Source organism: Drosophila subpulchrella, chromosome 2R (genome assembly GCF_014743375.2).
Source record: "Drosophila subpulchrella strain 33 F10 #4 breed RU33 chromosome 2R, RU_Dsub_v1.1 Primary Assembly, whole genome shotgun sequence".
In the NCBI taxonomy this organism is placed as follows: domain Eukaryota; kingdom Metazoa; phylum Arthropoda; class Insecta; order Diptera; family Drosophilidae; genus Drosophila; species Drosophila subpulchrella.
In genome coordinates, this window is record NC_050611.1 from 19,109,706 (window position 1) to 19,125,306 (window position 15,601).

The 15,601-nt window shown below is 48.8% G+C and overlaps 5 protein-coding genes across 13 annotated transcripts; 3 read left to right on the top strand and 2 right to left on the bottom strand.

Annotated features, from left to right (window-relative positions):
- Positions 1-680: 680 nt before the first annotated feature.
- Positions 681-3,245, bottom strand: LOC119551014 (glucose 1,6-bisphosphate synthase). Its single transcript, XM_037860068.1, has 3 exons — positions 2,764-3,245; positions 2,601-2,702; positions 681-2,536 (listed from the first exon to the last, which is right to left on the bottom strand). The coding sequence occupies exons 1-3, from the start codon at positions 2,922-2,924 to the stop codon at positions 928-930; spliced, it is 1,872 nt and encodes a 623-aa protein (XP_037715996.1). The 5' UTR covers positions 2,925-3,245; the 3' UTR covers positions 681-927.
- A 564-nt stretch (positions 3,246-3,809) lies between these two features.
- LOC119550844 (RNA-binding protein 8A) lies at positions 3,810-4,580 on the top strand. The gene is made up of 2 exons (XM_037859811.1): positions 3,810-3,955; positions 4,046-4,580. Exons 1-2 carry the CDS (start codon positions 3,895-3,897, stop codon positions 4,480-4,482), a joined length of 498 nt encoding a protein of 165 aa, XP_037715739.1. The 5' UTR covers positions 3,810-3,894; the 3' UTR covers positions 4,483-4,580.
- Positions 4,581-4,607: 27 nt separating this feature from the next.
- Positions 4,608-6,984, bottom strand: LOC119550843 (protein SDA1 homolog). The gene is made up of 2 exons (XM_037859810.1): positions 6,423-6,984; positions 4,608-6,365 (listed from the first exon to the last, which is right to left on the bottom strand). The coding sequence occupies exons 1-2, from the start codon at positions 6,897-6,899 to the stop codon at positions 4,683-4,685; spliced, it is 2,160 nt and encodes a 719-aa protein (XP_037715738.1). The 5' UTR covers positions 6,900-6,984; the 3' UTR covers positions 4,608-4,682.
- Positions 6,985-7,375: 391 nt separating this feature from the next.
- Positions 7,376-9,087, top strand: LOC119549935 (phosphorylated adapter RNA export protein). The gene is made up of 5 exons (XM_037858314.1): positions 7,376-7,435; positions 7,491-8,223; positions 8,279-8,370; positions 8,426-8,702; positions 8,767-9,087. The coding sequence occupies exons 1-5, from the start codon at positions 7,391-7,393 to the stop codon at positions 8,985-8,987; spliced, it is 1,368 nt and encodes a 455-aa protein (XP_037714242.1). The 5' UTR covers positions 7,376-7,390; the 3' UTR covers positions 8,988-9,087.
- Positions 9,088-9,196: 109 nt separating this feature from the next.
- On the top strand, positions 9,197-15,288 carry LOC119550160 (E3 SUMO-protein ligase PIAS1). Of its 9 annotated transcripts, none has more exons than XM_037858684.1 (9): positions 9,197-9,531; positions 10,263-10,937; positions 11,008-11,248; positions 11,307-11,541; positions 11,603-11,769; positions 11,835-11,923; positions 11,983-12,139; positions 12,950-13,028; positions 13,113-13,273. In XM_037858684.1, the coding sequence occupies exons 1-9, from the start codon at positions 9,403-9,405 to the stop codon at positions 13,153-13,155; spliced, it is 1,815 nt and encodes a 604-aa protein (XP_037714612.1). In that variant the 5' UTR covers positions 9,197-9,402; the 3' UTR covers positions 13,156-13,273. The 9 variants fall into 9 exon arrangements, with proteins under 9 accessions (XP_037714612.1, XP_037714615.1, XP_037714610.1 ...); XM_037858686.1 differs by having other exon boundaries at positions 9,198-9,531; positions 11,992-12,139; positions 13,113-13,260; XM_037858687.1 differs by lacking the exons at positions 12,950-13,028; positions 13,113-13,273 and adding an exon at positions 15,009-15,288.
- Positions 15,289-15,601: the final 313 nt, after the last annotated feature.

Genomic DNA, 15,601 nt, shown 5'->3' on the forward strand with positions numbered 1-15,601 from the left:
CAAATAGAACTCACTAAACTTACAAATGCTCACTACATGTGAAGTAACTTATTGAAGATTAGATATACGATAGAACACATTTAACAAAAACATACATCTACCGCTAAAATGTCACTTCTGGAAACAAATCATAATCAGTTGCCCTTATTATGTTTTCTGTTCTATGGTTCCAATCACATAACTCAATCAATGCCATTGCAAACACAACAAAGAAAAATATTAACAAAATCATCACCTTCCTTCGAAAAACACAATCTATACATCTTTGTCCCCCCATATGAGCTCAAGGCCTCAATCGCTAGTGCTATCAGTCAGCTTTATATAAATATGTAAATTAATTCATTCATTCAGGTCCTATAAAAAACATAGCCTGATACTGCCTTATCACCTATAGATTGATAACCAGTTCCTTTATTGATAAATGAGCCAGCTGGTTTACCATATTGCACTTAAGTATAATGTATGGGGACAGATTAAATCTCACATCAATCTGTTTCAAATTTCTTCTATCGCTGCCACTCAAGTTTGTATGATAAGACTAATACTCAAGTGTGCAATTAATTCGAGTGTGGTGAAAGCTGGTGGTCCCATTATTCACATCATTAAGATAAGGAATTTAAACGACGTAGCAAATGCTTTTTTTAGCTGATCAGATATCCGACTTATGCAACTCGTATGACTTAGGTGGTGCCAGGTGGATAATAACGTTCGCCTTTATTTACATGCTTTCATAAATATTCGCCTAATGCAACCAGAATACTAACATATCAGATATCCCTTTAAGACTAATAGTCAACAGCTTTGCGCGGCTGTTGCTTTTTGGCGTGTGTGCGTCAGTGCTGTCAGTATAGAACTTATAATTTTGGCCAGGTCAACATGTTATATGCATCGTCAAATTCGTAGTTTCCCCCGAAAGGGGAATTCAGATTATTCCTTCTTGCGCTGGAGCCCGTTCTTCTTTGGCTCGTAGAACTCCTCGACAATGGCCTCCACCATGATGTTCATTGTGTTGGTCAGCTTTCCCCAGTTCTTCTCGTCCGGCTTGCCGCACATCTCGGCGTAGTACTTCATCTTGGGCTCCGTGCCGCTGGTGCGCAGGGTGACCACCAGGCCGTTCTTGAAGGTGAAGGTGATCATCTGGGAGCTGGAACTGGTAGGCAGGGTTGCCTTTTTGTCGGCTGTGCTGCTGTCGTAGCCAGTAGTCAGATCGCGAATGTGTTCGATTTCGTACTCGCCGTTCAGGATGCTGGTCGGATAGGTGTCCGCCTTGCCCTCGTCCCAAGTGCGCAGGCGTTCGAAGATCTGCTCGATCACCGGCGGGCAGCGGCAGATGACATACGAGCAGATGGTCGTGTGGAACCCATATGTCTCGTAGATGTCGCGCAGCTTCTCCTGCAGCGTCATGCATTTCTTGCACCGCAGGTAGCAGGCCATGGTGGCCACATGGGCGGCTGCACTGACTCCATCCTTGTCGAGCACGGTAGTGCCGACCATGAAGCCAATGGCCTCCTCGAAGGCAAACAACACTTTCTTGCCCGCCAGCTGCTGCTCGATGGCCTTGTTGCCCATCCACTTGAATCCCGTCAGAGTTTCATAGAATTGGAAACCCTCCTGCTCGGCCATGGCTCTTAGAATCTTCGAGCTCACCGTACTGGCTACCATCACCACGTTGCTCACATCGCAATCGGGCTCGCGCATTTTGTACAGCTCCAGAGTCCACCAGCCCAGAAGGGCGCCCACCTCGTTGCCGCTGAACAGCTTGTAGCTGCCATCCTCGCGCACTTCGGCCACCGCCAGGCGATCGGCGTCCGGATCGTTGGCCAGTATGATCTGGCTGCCGTTGGCCTTTGCCGTCCTGATGGACAAGTCCAGCGAGGTCTTTCCCTCCTCCGGATTGGGCAGGGGCGTGGTAGGGAACTCGGGGTCCGGCTCTTGCTGCTCGCACACCGAAATGAACGGCTTCAGATTGATGCGGGCGAAAGCCTGCTTTGCAAACTCATAGCCCACGCCGTGCATGGCCGTATAAGTGAAGGAGATCGGGCACCTTCCGTTGACCTCTAGCAGGGTGCACGGCATGCCCTTCTTCAAGACGTCGAAGTACGGCGGCACAACGATGTCGTACGGATCCTCGATCATGGTGTTCCCACACATCGCCGAGTCGTCCCACGAAGAGGCCTTGGGCTCGAGGTTGTTCAGGATTGCCTCCTGGATGCCCTCGTCGTGCGGCGGAATGATCTGAGCCCCATTGGTCCAGTACACCTTGTAGCCATTGTCCTCCTTGGGATTGTGCGATGCCGTCACCATGACGCCGGCCAGGCACTGCAGCCTCAAGATGGCATAGGGCACCATGGGCGTGACCACGTATCGCTTGTACTGCCACACCTTAAAGTCGTTGTTAAGAAAGACTATGGCCGATAGCTCGGCAAAGCGGTGGCTGTTGTAGCGACCGTCGTACCCAAAGACGATGCCGCGCCCCGACCAGTCCTCCGGATTCGGATACTGCTCCTTGATGTACTCGCACAAGCCCTGCGCCGTCCTAGCAATGGATTCAATCAGATAAAGGATCAGCTGAAGATCAGATAAGATAACACCTAACTTACTGGATAACCACAAGTTCGTTCATCGAGTCGAAGCCCGCCCGCATGGTGGCCCTCAATCCGGCCGTGCCAAAGTTGATACGGGTGCACAGCCTCTTGCGCAGCCTGTCCAGGGATAAAGATTAGCTAAGACAGCTTTGGGAATTGATTGATTGACCGATCTTACGTGTCCCAGTCCTGCGCCCGGACGGCGTCCATGATTTGGCAGGCGGTGCTGGGGCATTTGTCGTACTTAATCCACTTGCGGATCTGGTTGTCCAGCTCCTGATCGCCCGATAGGGCCATGTTCTTGATCTCGCACAGCATCTGTCCCGTGGGTTGACACATGGTGGCGCTGAGTGCTTCTGACCGGAATGCCCGCAGTGCGGAAAATCTGTTTAATTTCAAGTTCAATTTGGAGTATACCGAACGGGGGCGGAGAAAAGACAGCACTCGCTTCCTGACAGTGATGTCACAGCCCGGCCACAAAGAAAAGCACACTGAGCTGCCGTTGGGAGCGGCAACCGACGATCGACTGGTGGGTTGCGTTTGCGTTGCCTTTGATCTATAAAGTTCGCTGATTCGGCGGCCACATACACACAATCGATCTGCCACGCCCCCTTTTCTTAGCAGAATGTTTGTCCACGGTAGTTTCTGTGGTACCGCGATGGGATTGCTAGAGATGACAGCGTGACCGGGCAGTGATGGGATATTTAAATATTAGTACTTTTATTTCGAAATTGTATGTGTTCGTCAATAATAATTTCGGGTATTCCCTATCTGGTGCGCTATAAAAACTAAATTTTGAACTAGAAATTTTAGCATTTCAAAAAACTTGAGGCTGTTGATTTGCTGAAAAGCTGAGTTGTCAGCATGTTTCATTAAAAAAACCATGAAATAATGAAAAATAAAGTATTACATATTATTTCGAAAATTCGCCAACTGTAATCCAAAAATTTTTTTTATTACCCAACATGCAATGTGTATATGCAGTGGATATTATGCAAACATCGTTTTTTTTGGGAACTTAATATATCAGAATTAAATATTGTTCAAAATAGGTATATGAAAAATGGATTTAAATATAACACCAATTGATAGCAGTGAAATATTGGCAGTAGAAAAGCAATAAATTTAATCAAAACTAATTTCCTTTTCGAATTCATAGATTTTCAAAACTTCTAGCCGATAGTTGCTCGATAGGTGTTAGCCAACACTAGTATTAATGCCATCTCTAGCGGAGTTTTAGCAACTGGCCGGACGCGGAACGAAAAGAAAATAAACCATTTTATCACTTTTCGTATAGCAAACAAATAAAATGGCCGATGTGCTGGACATTGACAATGCAGAGGAGTTCGAGGTGGACGAGGACGGCGACCGTAAGTAGCCGCGGCGAGTTTTCTTTTCCCGCCGGTCTCATGCTTTCATTTTTCTCCCACGCCGACCCGTGCACCCTACACTCGAAACAGAGGGCATTGTGCGCCTGAAGGAGAAGGCGAAGCACCGCAAGGGACGAGGATTTGGTAGCGACAGTAACACCCGGGAGGCGATCCACAGCTACGAGCGGGTGCGCAACGAGGATGACGATGAGCTGGAGCCCGGACCACAGCGGTCCGTCGAGGGCTGGATTCTGTTCGTCACCTCCATTCACGAGGAGGCGCAGGAGGACGAGATCCAGGAAAAGTTCTGCGACTACGGCGAGATTAAGAACATCCACCTGAACCTCGACCGTCGCACTGGATTCTCCAAGGGCTATGCCCTCGTCGAGTACGAGACGCACAAGCAGGCGCTAGCCGCCAAGGAGGCACTGAACGGTGCCGAAATAATGGGACAGACCATCCAGGTGGACTGGTGCTTCGTTAAGGGACCAAAGCGCGTCAAAAAATCCGACAAGCGACGCAGATAGACGACACCCTGGCACACGAATACTTTTTTAATTAGTTTAATGCATAGGCAACCGTACAAAGTCTATATGAAGTCAAATAAAGCAGATTCTAAACTCTACCAACTACCTTTTATACAATCAATTGGTTAAAAAATTGCTATACATAGCTCTTATATTAGTATTTATTTAAAACACTACAAGGATATGAGCCCCAGGGGCAACTACTTCATCTTCTTCTGGTGGAGCAGATGTTTCCTGAGTGCCTGCTGCTTGTCCTTGAAGCTCTTCTTGACCTTGGAGCGTGCCTTGTGTCGCAGCATGCCAAAGTTCTTGGTCTTGCGCTTCTCGCGGTTCGTCTTCGAGCAGTGCTCGTTCACACGCCCGTCCTTCCAGCCAAAGCGCTCCCGATCCTGCCGGCCCTCCTGCACAGTCGCCAATCGCGACTCCTTGTCGTGCTTGCGCTTCTTGTAGATCATCTCGATGCTGTTCAGCTTGACGAACTCGGCACGATCCTGTTCCAGCGGCCGCTTGCGGGCACTGGTCACGGTCTTCTTCAGGTTGGCTGCGTTGATGCGCTTGAAATCCTCGTCTGTGAAAATGCGCGTAAGAGCCAGTTCCTGGGCAGCCTCCTTCTGGTTCAGAATTTTCATATCCTTCTTCTCCTTCTTGGTCTTTGCCGACTTCGCTGACTCTTCGCCACTCGCCACGCCTTCATCCGTATTGTCCTCTTCCTCATCTTCCTGGTCACTGTTGTCCTCGTCCTCGTCCTCCTCTTCATCATCGTCTTCCTCCTCCTCGTCGTCGTCGTCATCTTCTTCATCCTCCTCACCGTCTCCACCTGCCTCGCCATCACTGTGCGTCACATTAACCCACTCCCCATCGTTGGAGTCCGTATCCTCATCGCTCTCAATGTCAATTGTCTTGGAGTTATTGAGCAGAGCCTCCGCACCTAGCACAGTGTCATGGATTTCGCGCTCTCCGTAGGCACGAACCTTTCGTTCTGCCTGGGCCTCCGTCTGCCTGCCTCGATCCTTTTTGTGCAACAGGGCCGGCAGCTGTTCTCGGTAGAGTGTGATTAGCGACCTTGCTGCCATCATCACAGACTTCTCCTTGTAGGTTTTGTACATGGCCAGGTCCTGGAGCAGATCCTCGCCCATGGCCAGGGGACAGCGCATGCAAATCTCACGCGTGGCATTCAGACCGATGGCCATTACATCACTGGAGTTGCGCTCGGTAATGAAGTTGTTGGCGATCGTCTTAAGGATGGGCTCGATGATGTCCCCGGGAACCAGTTCGTGTGAAGCCTGGGCGGCAAACTGGAGCACACGGGTCACCTGACGTTGGTGGGGCTGCAGAAAGCGAGTTATATACGGATAGAAGCCGAAAAGAAACAGCTCGTGGATGCCGATCAGGCGGGAAATAACGTCCAAATGCATCAGTTTCACCTCAAAACGCTCGTTGGTGGACTGCAGTTGCTTGAAGAGACCCTCGGCCATGCCCTGCGGATTATGCAGCAGGTGGATGCCCGAAAAGTTGAAGGCAGGCGCATTCTTTTTCTTCTTCTGCGCCTTTACTGCCTGCTTCTTGATCTGCGCCAGTTGTTTTGTCCGCTTCTTGGTCTTCTTGTTGACACGATTGGCCATCAGAGCTCCCTTCAGATCCACTTCGTTCTCGCTGTCAGTGTCCTCCTCCTCGTCTTCTTCGTCGTGACCGAGGAAGAACTTGAGCGAGGTGACCAGCACCTTGGTCACCTTGGAGAAGCAGCCAACTGTGGCTATCACGTTCACCGTCTTGGGATCGTTCCAGATGTTCTTTTTGTACAGTTCAATCATGATATCAGCCGACATCTTGGCCGCCTTGGGATTGGCATCTTTCAGCATGGAGTACATGAAGGCCTGCAGGCTCTGTAACAAAAGATTATTGGTTATATAATGTACTTTCAATCCTCTATAGAATCTTACCGAATTGAGCTTCATATCCTTGTGCTTGGCATTCATGTTCTTGATGTCGGTCACAATGTGCGTCTGCAGAAAGGTGCGCAGATTCTTGTCCGGACACCGCAGCAGCTGGAAGAACAGCTCCAGAATGTCCAAGGCGGGCACAAGGTTCTTGTTTCTCAGCAGGATCAGGGCCTTTACAAAGCAATTCCGCATAGCAGGATCCAAAACGGTGGCGTAGTTCTTTAGCAGATCGGACAGGCGCTTGGGGAACTCCTCACAGACGGCCGGATAGCACTGGGCCACCTGGGCCACGAACATGACGATGTCATCCAGGGATTTGTTCTCCTCGCTGGGATTAAGGGCAAAGACCTCCAGCAGGCTGAGGAAGTGCTGGTACTGGATGTGGAACTCATCGCTGTACGACTCCGGATCCCGCTTGATCAGGTTCTGCAGCTGCGGCAGGTTCTCCGGCAGCTGGTTGTTGTTAGGCCGCACCATGGTGAGCCGTGAAAACTGGATGGAAACTACGTTCTTTTTTAACCACGTTCCCGATTGCCCAAAAGTAAAATGCACGTGTGGGGTGTGACCAGTCGTGGTTAAAGCGGAAATGCCAAACTAGCAGGCGGTATTTAGTTTATGATTTTAACTTTTTTAAATGTTTTATTAAATTTTTAAAAAGTTCTGATAAAGCTTAATTTAAAAATTACTTTTAATAGCTTCTGAGTAACTCCCTTTGTCAGCCAAGAGTGGAAAGACTTATATCAACGGGATCCCAAAAAAGTTAACTGAGATAATAGTTTCCTAATCATAAATCAAATAAATAAAATTACATTAAAGTTAATTTTGTGACATTTTAAAACAACGTTTTAAACAGAAAATAGCTAAACAGAATTGGAATTCCAAAACTCCCCACAAACGGTCACTCTGCCGCCCAGTGTTGCACAAACAGCTGCACTTTGGGCGAAGATTTTCTCGTCTCGCCTGCAAAAATGATGGAGCTGCACTCGAACGACGTTGACCTGGAAGATGGCGAGGTAACCACCACTCGGGGATTGGGACCACCACTGACCATCTCTGCTGCCCTTCCAGATATCAGACAGCGACAACGATGGCGTTTATACGCCGCTGCAGCGACCTGCAGGTGCCGAGAAGGTGGCCAGCCCCCTCACCACCTGCCACCAGATTCAGACGGCGCTGGAGGAGGAGTCGCAGAGCAATAGTGACTCCTCGTCGGCCGAGTCCTCCGAGGACGGTTGCATCAAGAAGCTGCGCACGGATGCCACCGTGCAGGGCGGCCACAAGAAGCGGAAAAAGCGCATTCGGCGCACCGTCATGCGACGCGTACCGCCCACAGACGCCGAAATGCAGCCAAATCGCGCCCGCTTCAAGAAGTACAACGTGTGGGCCTCCGCCCTGCAGGAGGACGCCCTCAGCGAGAATATGCGTGGCTGCGATGTTACAAGGAGCGGGCGGGATCGGAATGTGGAGAATTACGACTTCTCGCTGCGGTATCGTCTCAACGGCGGGAACAGCCTGAAGCGACGGCTCTCGAACTCCTCGGAGGAGGGCGGCGAGTCCTCGCATCCGGCTCACAAAAGGGGTAGGCGCTCCAGCCGCTCCACTGACGAGTATCCACAGCGCGGCGCGGTCAAGAGCAGACTGGGTCACCGGTCGCGACGCGCCACATCCTCGGCCAGCGGCTCCTCCGACTCTTGCGAGCCCAGGCACATTCTGGATCTCAACGAAGTGGCCGGCAGGGATCCCTCCGATGTGGCCACCGAGATGGCCAGCAAACTGTACGAGGAAAAGGATGAATTACTAGGTGAGCATTGCACCAGCCGTGTGTTGCCTATTAACTGACAAACTTACTTAACCAGTTCGAGTCGTGGAAATCCTGGGCATGGATTTGCCCCTCCAGCTATACAAAGAAACTCAGCGCATCGAAGCCGATGGCGGCATGATGATCAAAGTGAGAAGCCTAAAGACCTGAATAAACTCAATCTTATGTACTATTCCCCTAACAGAACGGCAAACGGAGACGTACACCAGGCGGTGTATTCCTGTTCTTGCTTAAACACCACGACAGCATTACCCAGGAGCAGCAAAAATCCATTTTCAGCGAGGATCGCCAGAGCCTCAACAAGTCGCGAAAGCAGATCGAGACTTTAATGCGGGACCGCAAGGTGGAGGAGCTGAAAAAGTGTCTCAGTAAGCAGGTCCCAGAGCTGCCAACTTTGAGCCAGCGCAAGGAGCACTATATGCAGGGCGACGAGCTGAGGGAGGACAACCAGCCAAGCAACTGTAGGGGAATCCCACTACAAATGTTAATATCTTTTGTAACTAATTTATTTTTCTGCTACCAAAGTGTCAAACCCGCCGCCCTCGCCCGTTGGCGCTGGACAGGAGCAGGATAGCCCCGAGTACAGGACGCACGACATCAACATAAATGTGGTGGACACCACCGAACTGCCCTCCACATCCAAGGCAGCGGCGGCGGCGGCGGCTCAAGGAGCGCCACTCAAGGGATTAATCAGCTACGACGACGACTTTCTGGACGTCAATTGCGGGGACATGGACTTCTTCTAGGCCCACGCCAAGCGCCGGGCCCCCTTTTATACCGCACTTGCATAGATAGACCCATATTTGTACAATTAAATAAATGCCTAGCGAATTAGGACTCTGAAAAAAACCAAAAAAGTAACGTTCGAATCTGTAAACAAACGCAGGCGTTAGGGTATTTTGTGGCAGCATGAGCTGCGGGGTGGGGTGCCGAGGCGTTAGTGCATTGCCAAGTGTCGATCGATAGTGACAACTCTAGACGGCCCATCGCGACGACGACGCCGCTCAAAATATTTTTTGTTTCTCCCGCATTCGTTGGAAAAAGTGCCCCAAAAGTGTTTAGTTTTATGTGTGGTGCGCGTACCAGGCAAATGCAACCGAGTTCGCGACCCCAATTGCTGACCGCCTAACGCCTAACCGCCGAGGATAGAAAATAACAGTAATGCGAAAGACCCGCTCGCAGACGGCTCGCACGCAGGCGGAAAATGCCGCAACATCCTCGAGCCCCGGCCACCAATCAACATCATCAGCGCCAATAGCCGTGAATCCCTTTGATGCGGGCAAGTACAAGGTTCGTTTCCGCCAGTCCCTTTTAATTCAGTTCGGCCTAAAAGAATTTTCCATAAATATGTGGATATTGATAGAGCAGAGTGACCGCAGGAAAATTAGTGTGGCTGCACCCCCACGCCGAGTGGTTGGGGTACCGCATCTGCGGGCGCTTTGCAACACTGCCAATCCGCCATATTTCTTCAGACCGTGCGGACAAAACAAAAATTCGTGTTACAAAAAAGGCATTTTTGCGGTCGTTTGTTTTAAGACAGTTTGCGAAAAGAAAGAAAGCCGCTCGAGGTGTCCACTTCATCGTAGTCCATTGGCCTGCATTAAAAGACCTTAAAAACAGATCGTTTGCGAGAAATGAGGCTCTTTGCGGGAACGCCATGTTTCAGCAGCTAGGTAATGATTTCGTGGGCATGCGAGAAATCGGGACCTGTTAATGCCCGACGGATGGAAAATATGTAGAGCCAAGGCTTACGTCCGGCTATCGAATATCTGCTGAGTGGCCTGCGTAGAGCTAATTCCAGATATAATGCCATTTACCAAGCCGCCAGGGTACATACACATATGTATGTGCGAAAGCGCGATATTCGCATACACTGCCCGTTTGGCTTTGTGTTTGTGTCTGCCTGTGTGTGTGTGTGTGTGCGGGCGCTTGGTGTGAAGTCCCGCTATTTGGTCACATACATCTTGCCAATTTTCCCTACCATCATCATGACATCTTTGCCATCTTTGCGATCTTTGCAGGAATGTGAGCAAATGGTGCAGATGCTCCGTGTGGTCGAGCTGCAAAAAATCCTGTCGTTTCTGAACATCTCCTTCGCTGGACGAAAAACCGACCTGCAGAGCCGCATCCTCTCGTTCCTGCGCACCAATTTGGATCTGCTCGCCCCCAAGATCCAGGAAGTCTACGCCCAGTCGGTGCAAGAGCAAAGCGCCACGCTGCAGTACATCGATCCAACCAGGATGTATTCGCACATCCAGCTGCCGCCCACCGTGCAGCCGAATCCGGTGGGCCTCGTCGGCGGCGGTCCGGGCGTTCAGGTGCCTGGCGGCCAAATGAACGTGGTCGGCGGCGCACCCTTCCTTCACACGCACAGCATCAACAGCCAGCTGCCCATCCATCCCGATGTGCGGCTGAAGAAGCTAGCCTTCTACGATGTCCTCGGCACACTGATCAAGCCTTCGACGCTGGTGCCACGCAACACTCAGCGCGTACAAGAGGTGCCTTTCTACTTCACACTCACGCCCCAGCAGGCCACCGAGATTGCCTCCAATCGCGACATTCGCAACAGCTCCAAAGTGGAGCACGCCATACAGGTGCAGTTGCGCTTCTGCTTGGTGGAGACATCGTGCGACCAGGAGGACTGCTTTCCGCCGAATGTCAACGTGAAGGTGAACAACAAGCTGTGTCAGCTGCCAGTGAGTATTTCCGTCAACGTTGGTCCAGCCAGGAACGAGTTAAATCTCCTGCACCCCACCCCATTCGCAGAATGTCATTCCTACAAACAGACCAAACGTGGAGCCCAAGCGACCGCCGCGTCCCGTCAACGTCACCTCCAATGTGAAGCTGTCGCCGACCGTCACCAACACCATTATGGTGCAGTGGTGTCCGGATTACACGCGCAGCTACTGCCTGGCCGTTTATCTGGTCAAGAAGCTCACCTCGGCGCAGCTCTTGCAGCGCATGAAGACCAAGGGCGTAAAGCCGGCTGACTACACCCGTGGCCTAAGTGAGTTTCCTCTGCCTTACTTTTGTATCCCTACTAATGAATACCTTCCATTTCACAGTTAAGGAGAAGCTGACTGAGGATGCTGACTGTGAGATAGCCACCACTATGCTTAAAGTGTCGCTCAATTGCCCGCTGGGCAAGATGAAGATGCTGCTGCCTTGTCGAGCATCAACCTGCTCGCACCTGCAGTGCTTCGACGCCAGTCTTTACCTGCAAATGAACGAGCGCAAGCCCACATGGAACTGCCCCGTCTGCGACAAGCCGGCCATTTACGATAACCTGGTCATAGATGGGTAAGAGGCTCACAATCCATGTAGCCCCATGAAAGTAACCGATTTCATCTCCCTTCCACAGCTATTTCCAGGAGGTTTTGGGCTCTTCGCTGCTCAAGAGCGATGACACCGAGATCCAACTGCATCAGGATGGTTCCTGGAGTACTCCAGGTCTTCGGAGCGAAGCGCAGATCCTAGATACACCCTCAAAGCCCGTTCAAAAGGTTGAGGTTATATCGGACGATATAGGTGAGCAGGCTTGGAGCTCTCTCTTTTGAATTTCGTTGTTAATTAAATCTTCCTGTTGTTACCAGAACTAATCTCGGATGATGCCAAGCCGGTGAAGAGCGATTTGTCCCCAGCACCGGACGAGCAGCCAACCTCCACGTCAAACAGTGAAACTGTAAGTTAATAGATGACAATTTTCCAAAAACCTTACTGCAATGTGATTTTCCTCCGTGGGTGCAACAGGTTGATCTTACGTTGAGCGATTCCGACGACGACATGCCGCTGGCTAAGCGTCGTCCGCCCGCCAAGCAAGCCATCGCCAGTTCCACGTCGAACGGCAGCGGCGGCGGCCAACGTGCCTACACTCCGGCACAGCAGCCCCAGCAATCCGGTACGTTGGATCCCTTTTTGCAATAAGCCAGTAAACCAATTATGACTCTGTATAGCCAAGAAACCTTTATAAGTTTACAAAGTGCTGATTGTAGACATTAGGTTAAAGTAGACATAAGAAACCATACACCATACACATCCAATTTGCATCCACACAGACTCATTTACGCTCGATCACCAAGCATTTAGAAATAGGGATGAAGTCCTCCAAAGTTTACATCTCTCCCCATGAAAGTTTCGTTTCAGATTTTCATGTAAATATCAACACTTCGCAAAGCAATAAGACTTAGTATAACGTGTAATAGTATTCATTTTGGTGCATCATATGTTTTAAATATTTATTGACAATTTTTTAATAATTACTTGGAAAAAGTATATATCATATGCTAAACGTATATGTAAACCGGCTTAAAACGGAACTTGCATAGGGTTTTAAAGTAAAGGATATTTCGATATTCTAAGAGAAAATATGTTGCGGTTTCAATTTCATCATCACAGAACGTTTCTCGAATACACTTAGGTTCTCCTATTATAATTTTAGATCCCCATTCGATTTTAGTTTGAGTACCCAGTTCAAACTAAACCCATTTATTATTTTTAGTGGCGTTGCGTATAAACGAACATAACATTATGTTTTTAGATTTTTCAAATTGACAGGCAGGGCAGAAAAGGAATTTCCTGAAATTTCATTGAATCCCCTAGCCAAGATTTTCATAGACTAAGTAGACAAAAATATCCTACTCCGCTGCAGAGGACAGATGGGAAAGATTTCGATTTTATACTCTCTCCGCTTTCGTTGCTTGTATTGTAGATGGTAATGTTTTTAAGAAACCTGATACGACAGAGGAGCTTTATCGGCGTGTTCATTTGCGAATGTGGCTGCGCTCACGGTAGGTCCTTCCATCGATTCCATCGAAGTGTGACATGGCCCGGGTGTCCAAGAATCCCATTCTTTAATCAGTGCATTCTTACAGAAAACCAAAGCCAGACAGCTCCAGGCGCCCAAACGTGGGCTAAGCAGATTTTAAGACTATTTTTTCGGTTTTACAACCATCCAATTGTTGTCCTTTCTTCATTTGATATGTATTTTTGTGTTGTCACCGATTCTAAATTATTCCACGAAATGTACTCTTATTTTAAGTGATATATAAACAATAAATCATGCTAGTTCGTTAGTGGAGGAGGTATTTTGTTAGAGAACCCAATCCTTTTTTTTTCGATTGCTGTTGTGTTAACCTCACGTTGATATGATGATAATAATGAAACTAATCGAAGTAACTTGTGCATTTCTTTGTCTTTTCTCTTTCTCTCTCTCTTTCTCTTCTACCCCTTTGATCTTTTTGTGTGACCCGTCCATGCTGCCGCCGATGAAACCTTCTAGAATCCCCAGAACAGCAGGCCAATCGTCGCCAATCGCCAGAGATGCAGCCAGTCTTAGACCAGCAACTGCAGCAGCTGCAGCAGCAACAGCAACAGCACGAGCAGCCAGCGGCGGCAGCCGTCCATGCCTCACTCCTGGAATCCCTGGCTGCTGCGGTGGCGGATCAAAAGCACTTCCAACTGTTGGATCTGGCTGCGGTTGCGGCTGCTGCAGCTGCCACGGCGTCCTCCGGCCAAAGTCAGAATGCCGGCCCATAGGCAGGACCCACACCCACATCCACATCCCACACACATCACCCTCAAGATCCCTGATTTGGCTTACATAGTTTTCTGTTCTCCGTTCCTCTTCCGCGGTGGCACACGGCCAGATCTTACCTCAGAGGCTATTCTTCGGCGTTCCATTCGCAGTCACCTCATCCAAAATCATACGCCCTCAATCGCGGCCCACCAACTGATGCTTGTAATTCTTGTGTTGCAGGACGCAGGCAGAACAGACAGGCTTTATAGGAGCGGGTTCCCAGGTTCCCAGGTCCCCAGTGGTGGCTGTTCCCCCATCGGCCAGATTGTTGCTGCCCCCTTTCTTTCAGTTGGTTATGTCCCGTGTCTTTCGTTTCTGTGGCGTCTTGAGTACACAAACACTCACCCCACACACCAACTGAAATAATCCTAGATATTACAATTACACAAACAACTAGCACCCAGCATTCATTAGCAATTACCATAGGAAACGCAATTAATTTATTTTCTCTTGAAGCGGGCTGTCGAATGATCACAGAGGAGTCCGAAGAAGTTAAGAGCCCTACGCATAACTAACATTATCGATAAGCGTACACCTAAGGCAGATGTTAATCTTAAGTCCTGCCAATGCGATGGCAGAGTGGGCGTATTCCTATTCCTATGCACGAAGCGCGAGAGGAGACAGGCCAGGCGGCAGCCAGCCGCAGCACCGACATTTAAGTTAGTTAAGTTATTTTAGTTGAACTATGGTTACTGAATCGATTAGAGGCGGAAAGGAATGGAGTATGGAGTGGCGTGGCGTGGCGGGTGCTGCCCTTAGATTCATATTTATATTGTGTTGCAAGTCAGGACGAAATCGCATTAAATGTTCATGTGTATTGACAACAAACGAGAGTGCGTTTTAATTGATAAAAATCGATTGGAAACGGTGGTTAAGGTCTGACGTGATAAGGTCCTCGGACCTTTTGTCGTTTATTTAAGCTCAAACCGTAATACGTTAAGATTTTAAAATGATAAATGCTTTGACTTTGATTTGATGCCAAACCCTTTTTTTAAATATCAGAACGAACAAATATGAAATCAATGTACAAGGAGATGTGTACTTTAACTATATTATTAAACAATTTCCAACAAAGGCCTGTTGTTTTATTTACCAACGGGGATCAAGTTCTGTTTTAAGTTAATTTTTGATTTCTTTAATTTAGCATCTCGTTTTTAATTGGGCCCACCCGAATCATTTTCTTTACTTGCAGAGGATATTGACGGAAACGTTGAGGCTAAGGGCAAAGAGGATTCCGTAATTGAACTTTTAGACTCGCCCTAGCTGCCGCCGCAAGATCTTACGAGTAAGGTCCTACGCTATCCATAGGCGACCCCAAAGAATTAGACTTGGCCTGTTAAACGTACTTTACAATGCGCCAGAATTCGTTGATTATCTTGTAGCAACCTAAGTATGTTACATTTTCGTGTAGTTTGTATAAGAACAGTATTCGTTAAGGTAAGAGAAATCTGCGAATAAATAGCTAGACCTAAGCATTGCACCAATAAAGTTGGAATCATCATAACGCAGCATTTTGAATTTCGCGCGCATCAGCTGTTTTGAAAAGCCCATCAGGTTGGCAGCCCAATTCAACTTTTTCTTTTGGCCATGGTCGTGGAGACATTTATTTCTGGAGGGGTGTGCTAAAATTCGTAATTGGTATTATTTTACCTTTTACTTTTGGCCATGATCGTAGTATACATATTCCAAGGGGGTTATAAAAAAAGAAAATGTTTTTATAAACAACATTTTTGTGGCAAAGTAGTAAGAAAACATCAGTTTCGGTTCCGCTTTTCAAAATAGTTT

Bases quoted from the DNA above. Each gene is read 5' to 3' on its own strand.
- LOC119551014 (XM_037860068.1), bottom strand. From the start codon at position 2,924: ATGTGTCAACCCACGGGACAGATGCTGTGCGAGATCAAGAACATGGCC. The intron at 2,703-2,763 runs GTAAGATCGGTC...ATCCCTGGACAG, and splicing joins CGGGCGCAGGACTGGGACAC to GCTGCGCAAGAGGCTGTGCA. The intron at 2,537-2,600 runs GTAAGTTAGGTG...ATCCATTGCTAG, and splicing joins AACGAACTTGTGGTTATCCA to GACGGCGCAGGGCTTGTGCG.
- LOC119550844 (XM_037859811.1), top strand. From the start codon at position 3,895: ATGGCCGATGTGCTGGACATTGACAATGCAGAGGAGTTCGAGGTGGAC. The intron at 3,956-4,045 runs GTAAGTAGCCGC...CACTCGAAACAG, and splicing joins GGTGGACGAGGACGGCGACC to AGGGCATTGTGCGCCTGAAG.
- LOC119550843 (XM_037859810.1), bottom strand. From the start codon at position 6,899: ATGGTGCGGCCTAACAACAACCAGCTGCCGGAGAACCTGCCGCAGCTG. The intron at 6,366-6,422 runs GTAAGATTCTAT...CTTTTGTTACAG, and splicing joins AGGATATGAAGCTCAATTCG to AGCCTGCAGGCCTTCATGTA.
- LOC119549935 (XM_037858314.1), top strand. From the start codon at position 7,391: ATGATGGAGCTGCACTCGAACGACGTTGACCTGGAAGATGGCGAG. The intron at 7,436-7,490 runs GTAACCACCACT...CTGCCCTTCCAG, and splicing joins TTGACCTGGAAGATGGCGAG to ATATCAGACAGCGACAACGA. The intron at 8,703-8,766 runs GTAGGGGAATCC...CTGCTACCAAAG, and splicing joins GGACAACCAGCCAAGCAACT to TGTCAAACCCGCCGCCCTCG.
- LOC119550160 (XM_037858682.1), top strand. From the start codon at position 9,403: ATGCGAAAGACCCGCTCGCAGACGGCTCGCACGCAGGCGGAAAATGCC. The intron at 10,938-11,007 runs GTGAGTATTTCC...CCCCATTCGCAG, and splicing joins ACAAGCTGTGTCAGCTGCCA to AATGTCATTCCTACAAACAG. The intron at 11,249-11,306 runs GTGAGTTTCCTC...TCCATTTCACAG, and splicing joins TGACTACACCCGTGGCCTAA to TTAAGGAGAAGCTGACTGAG.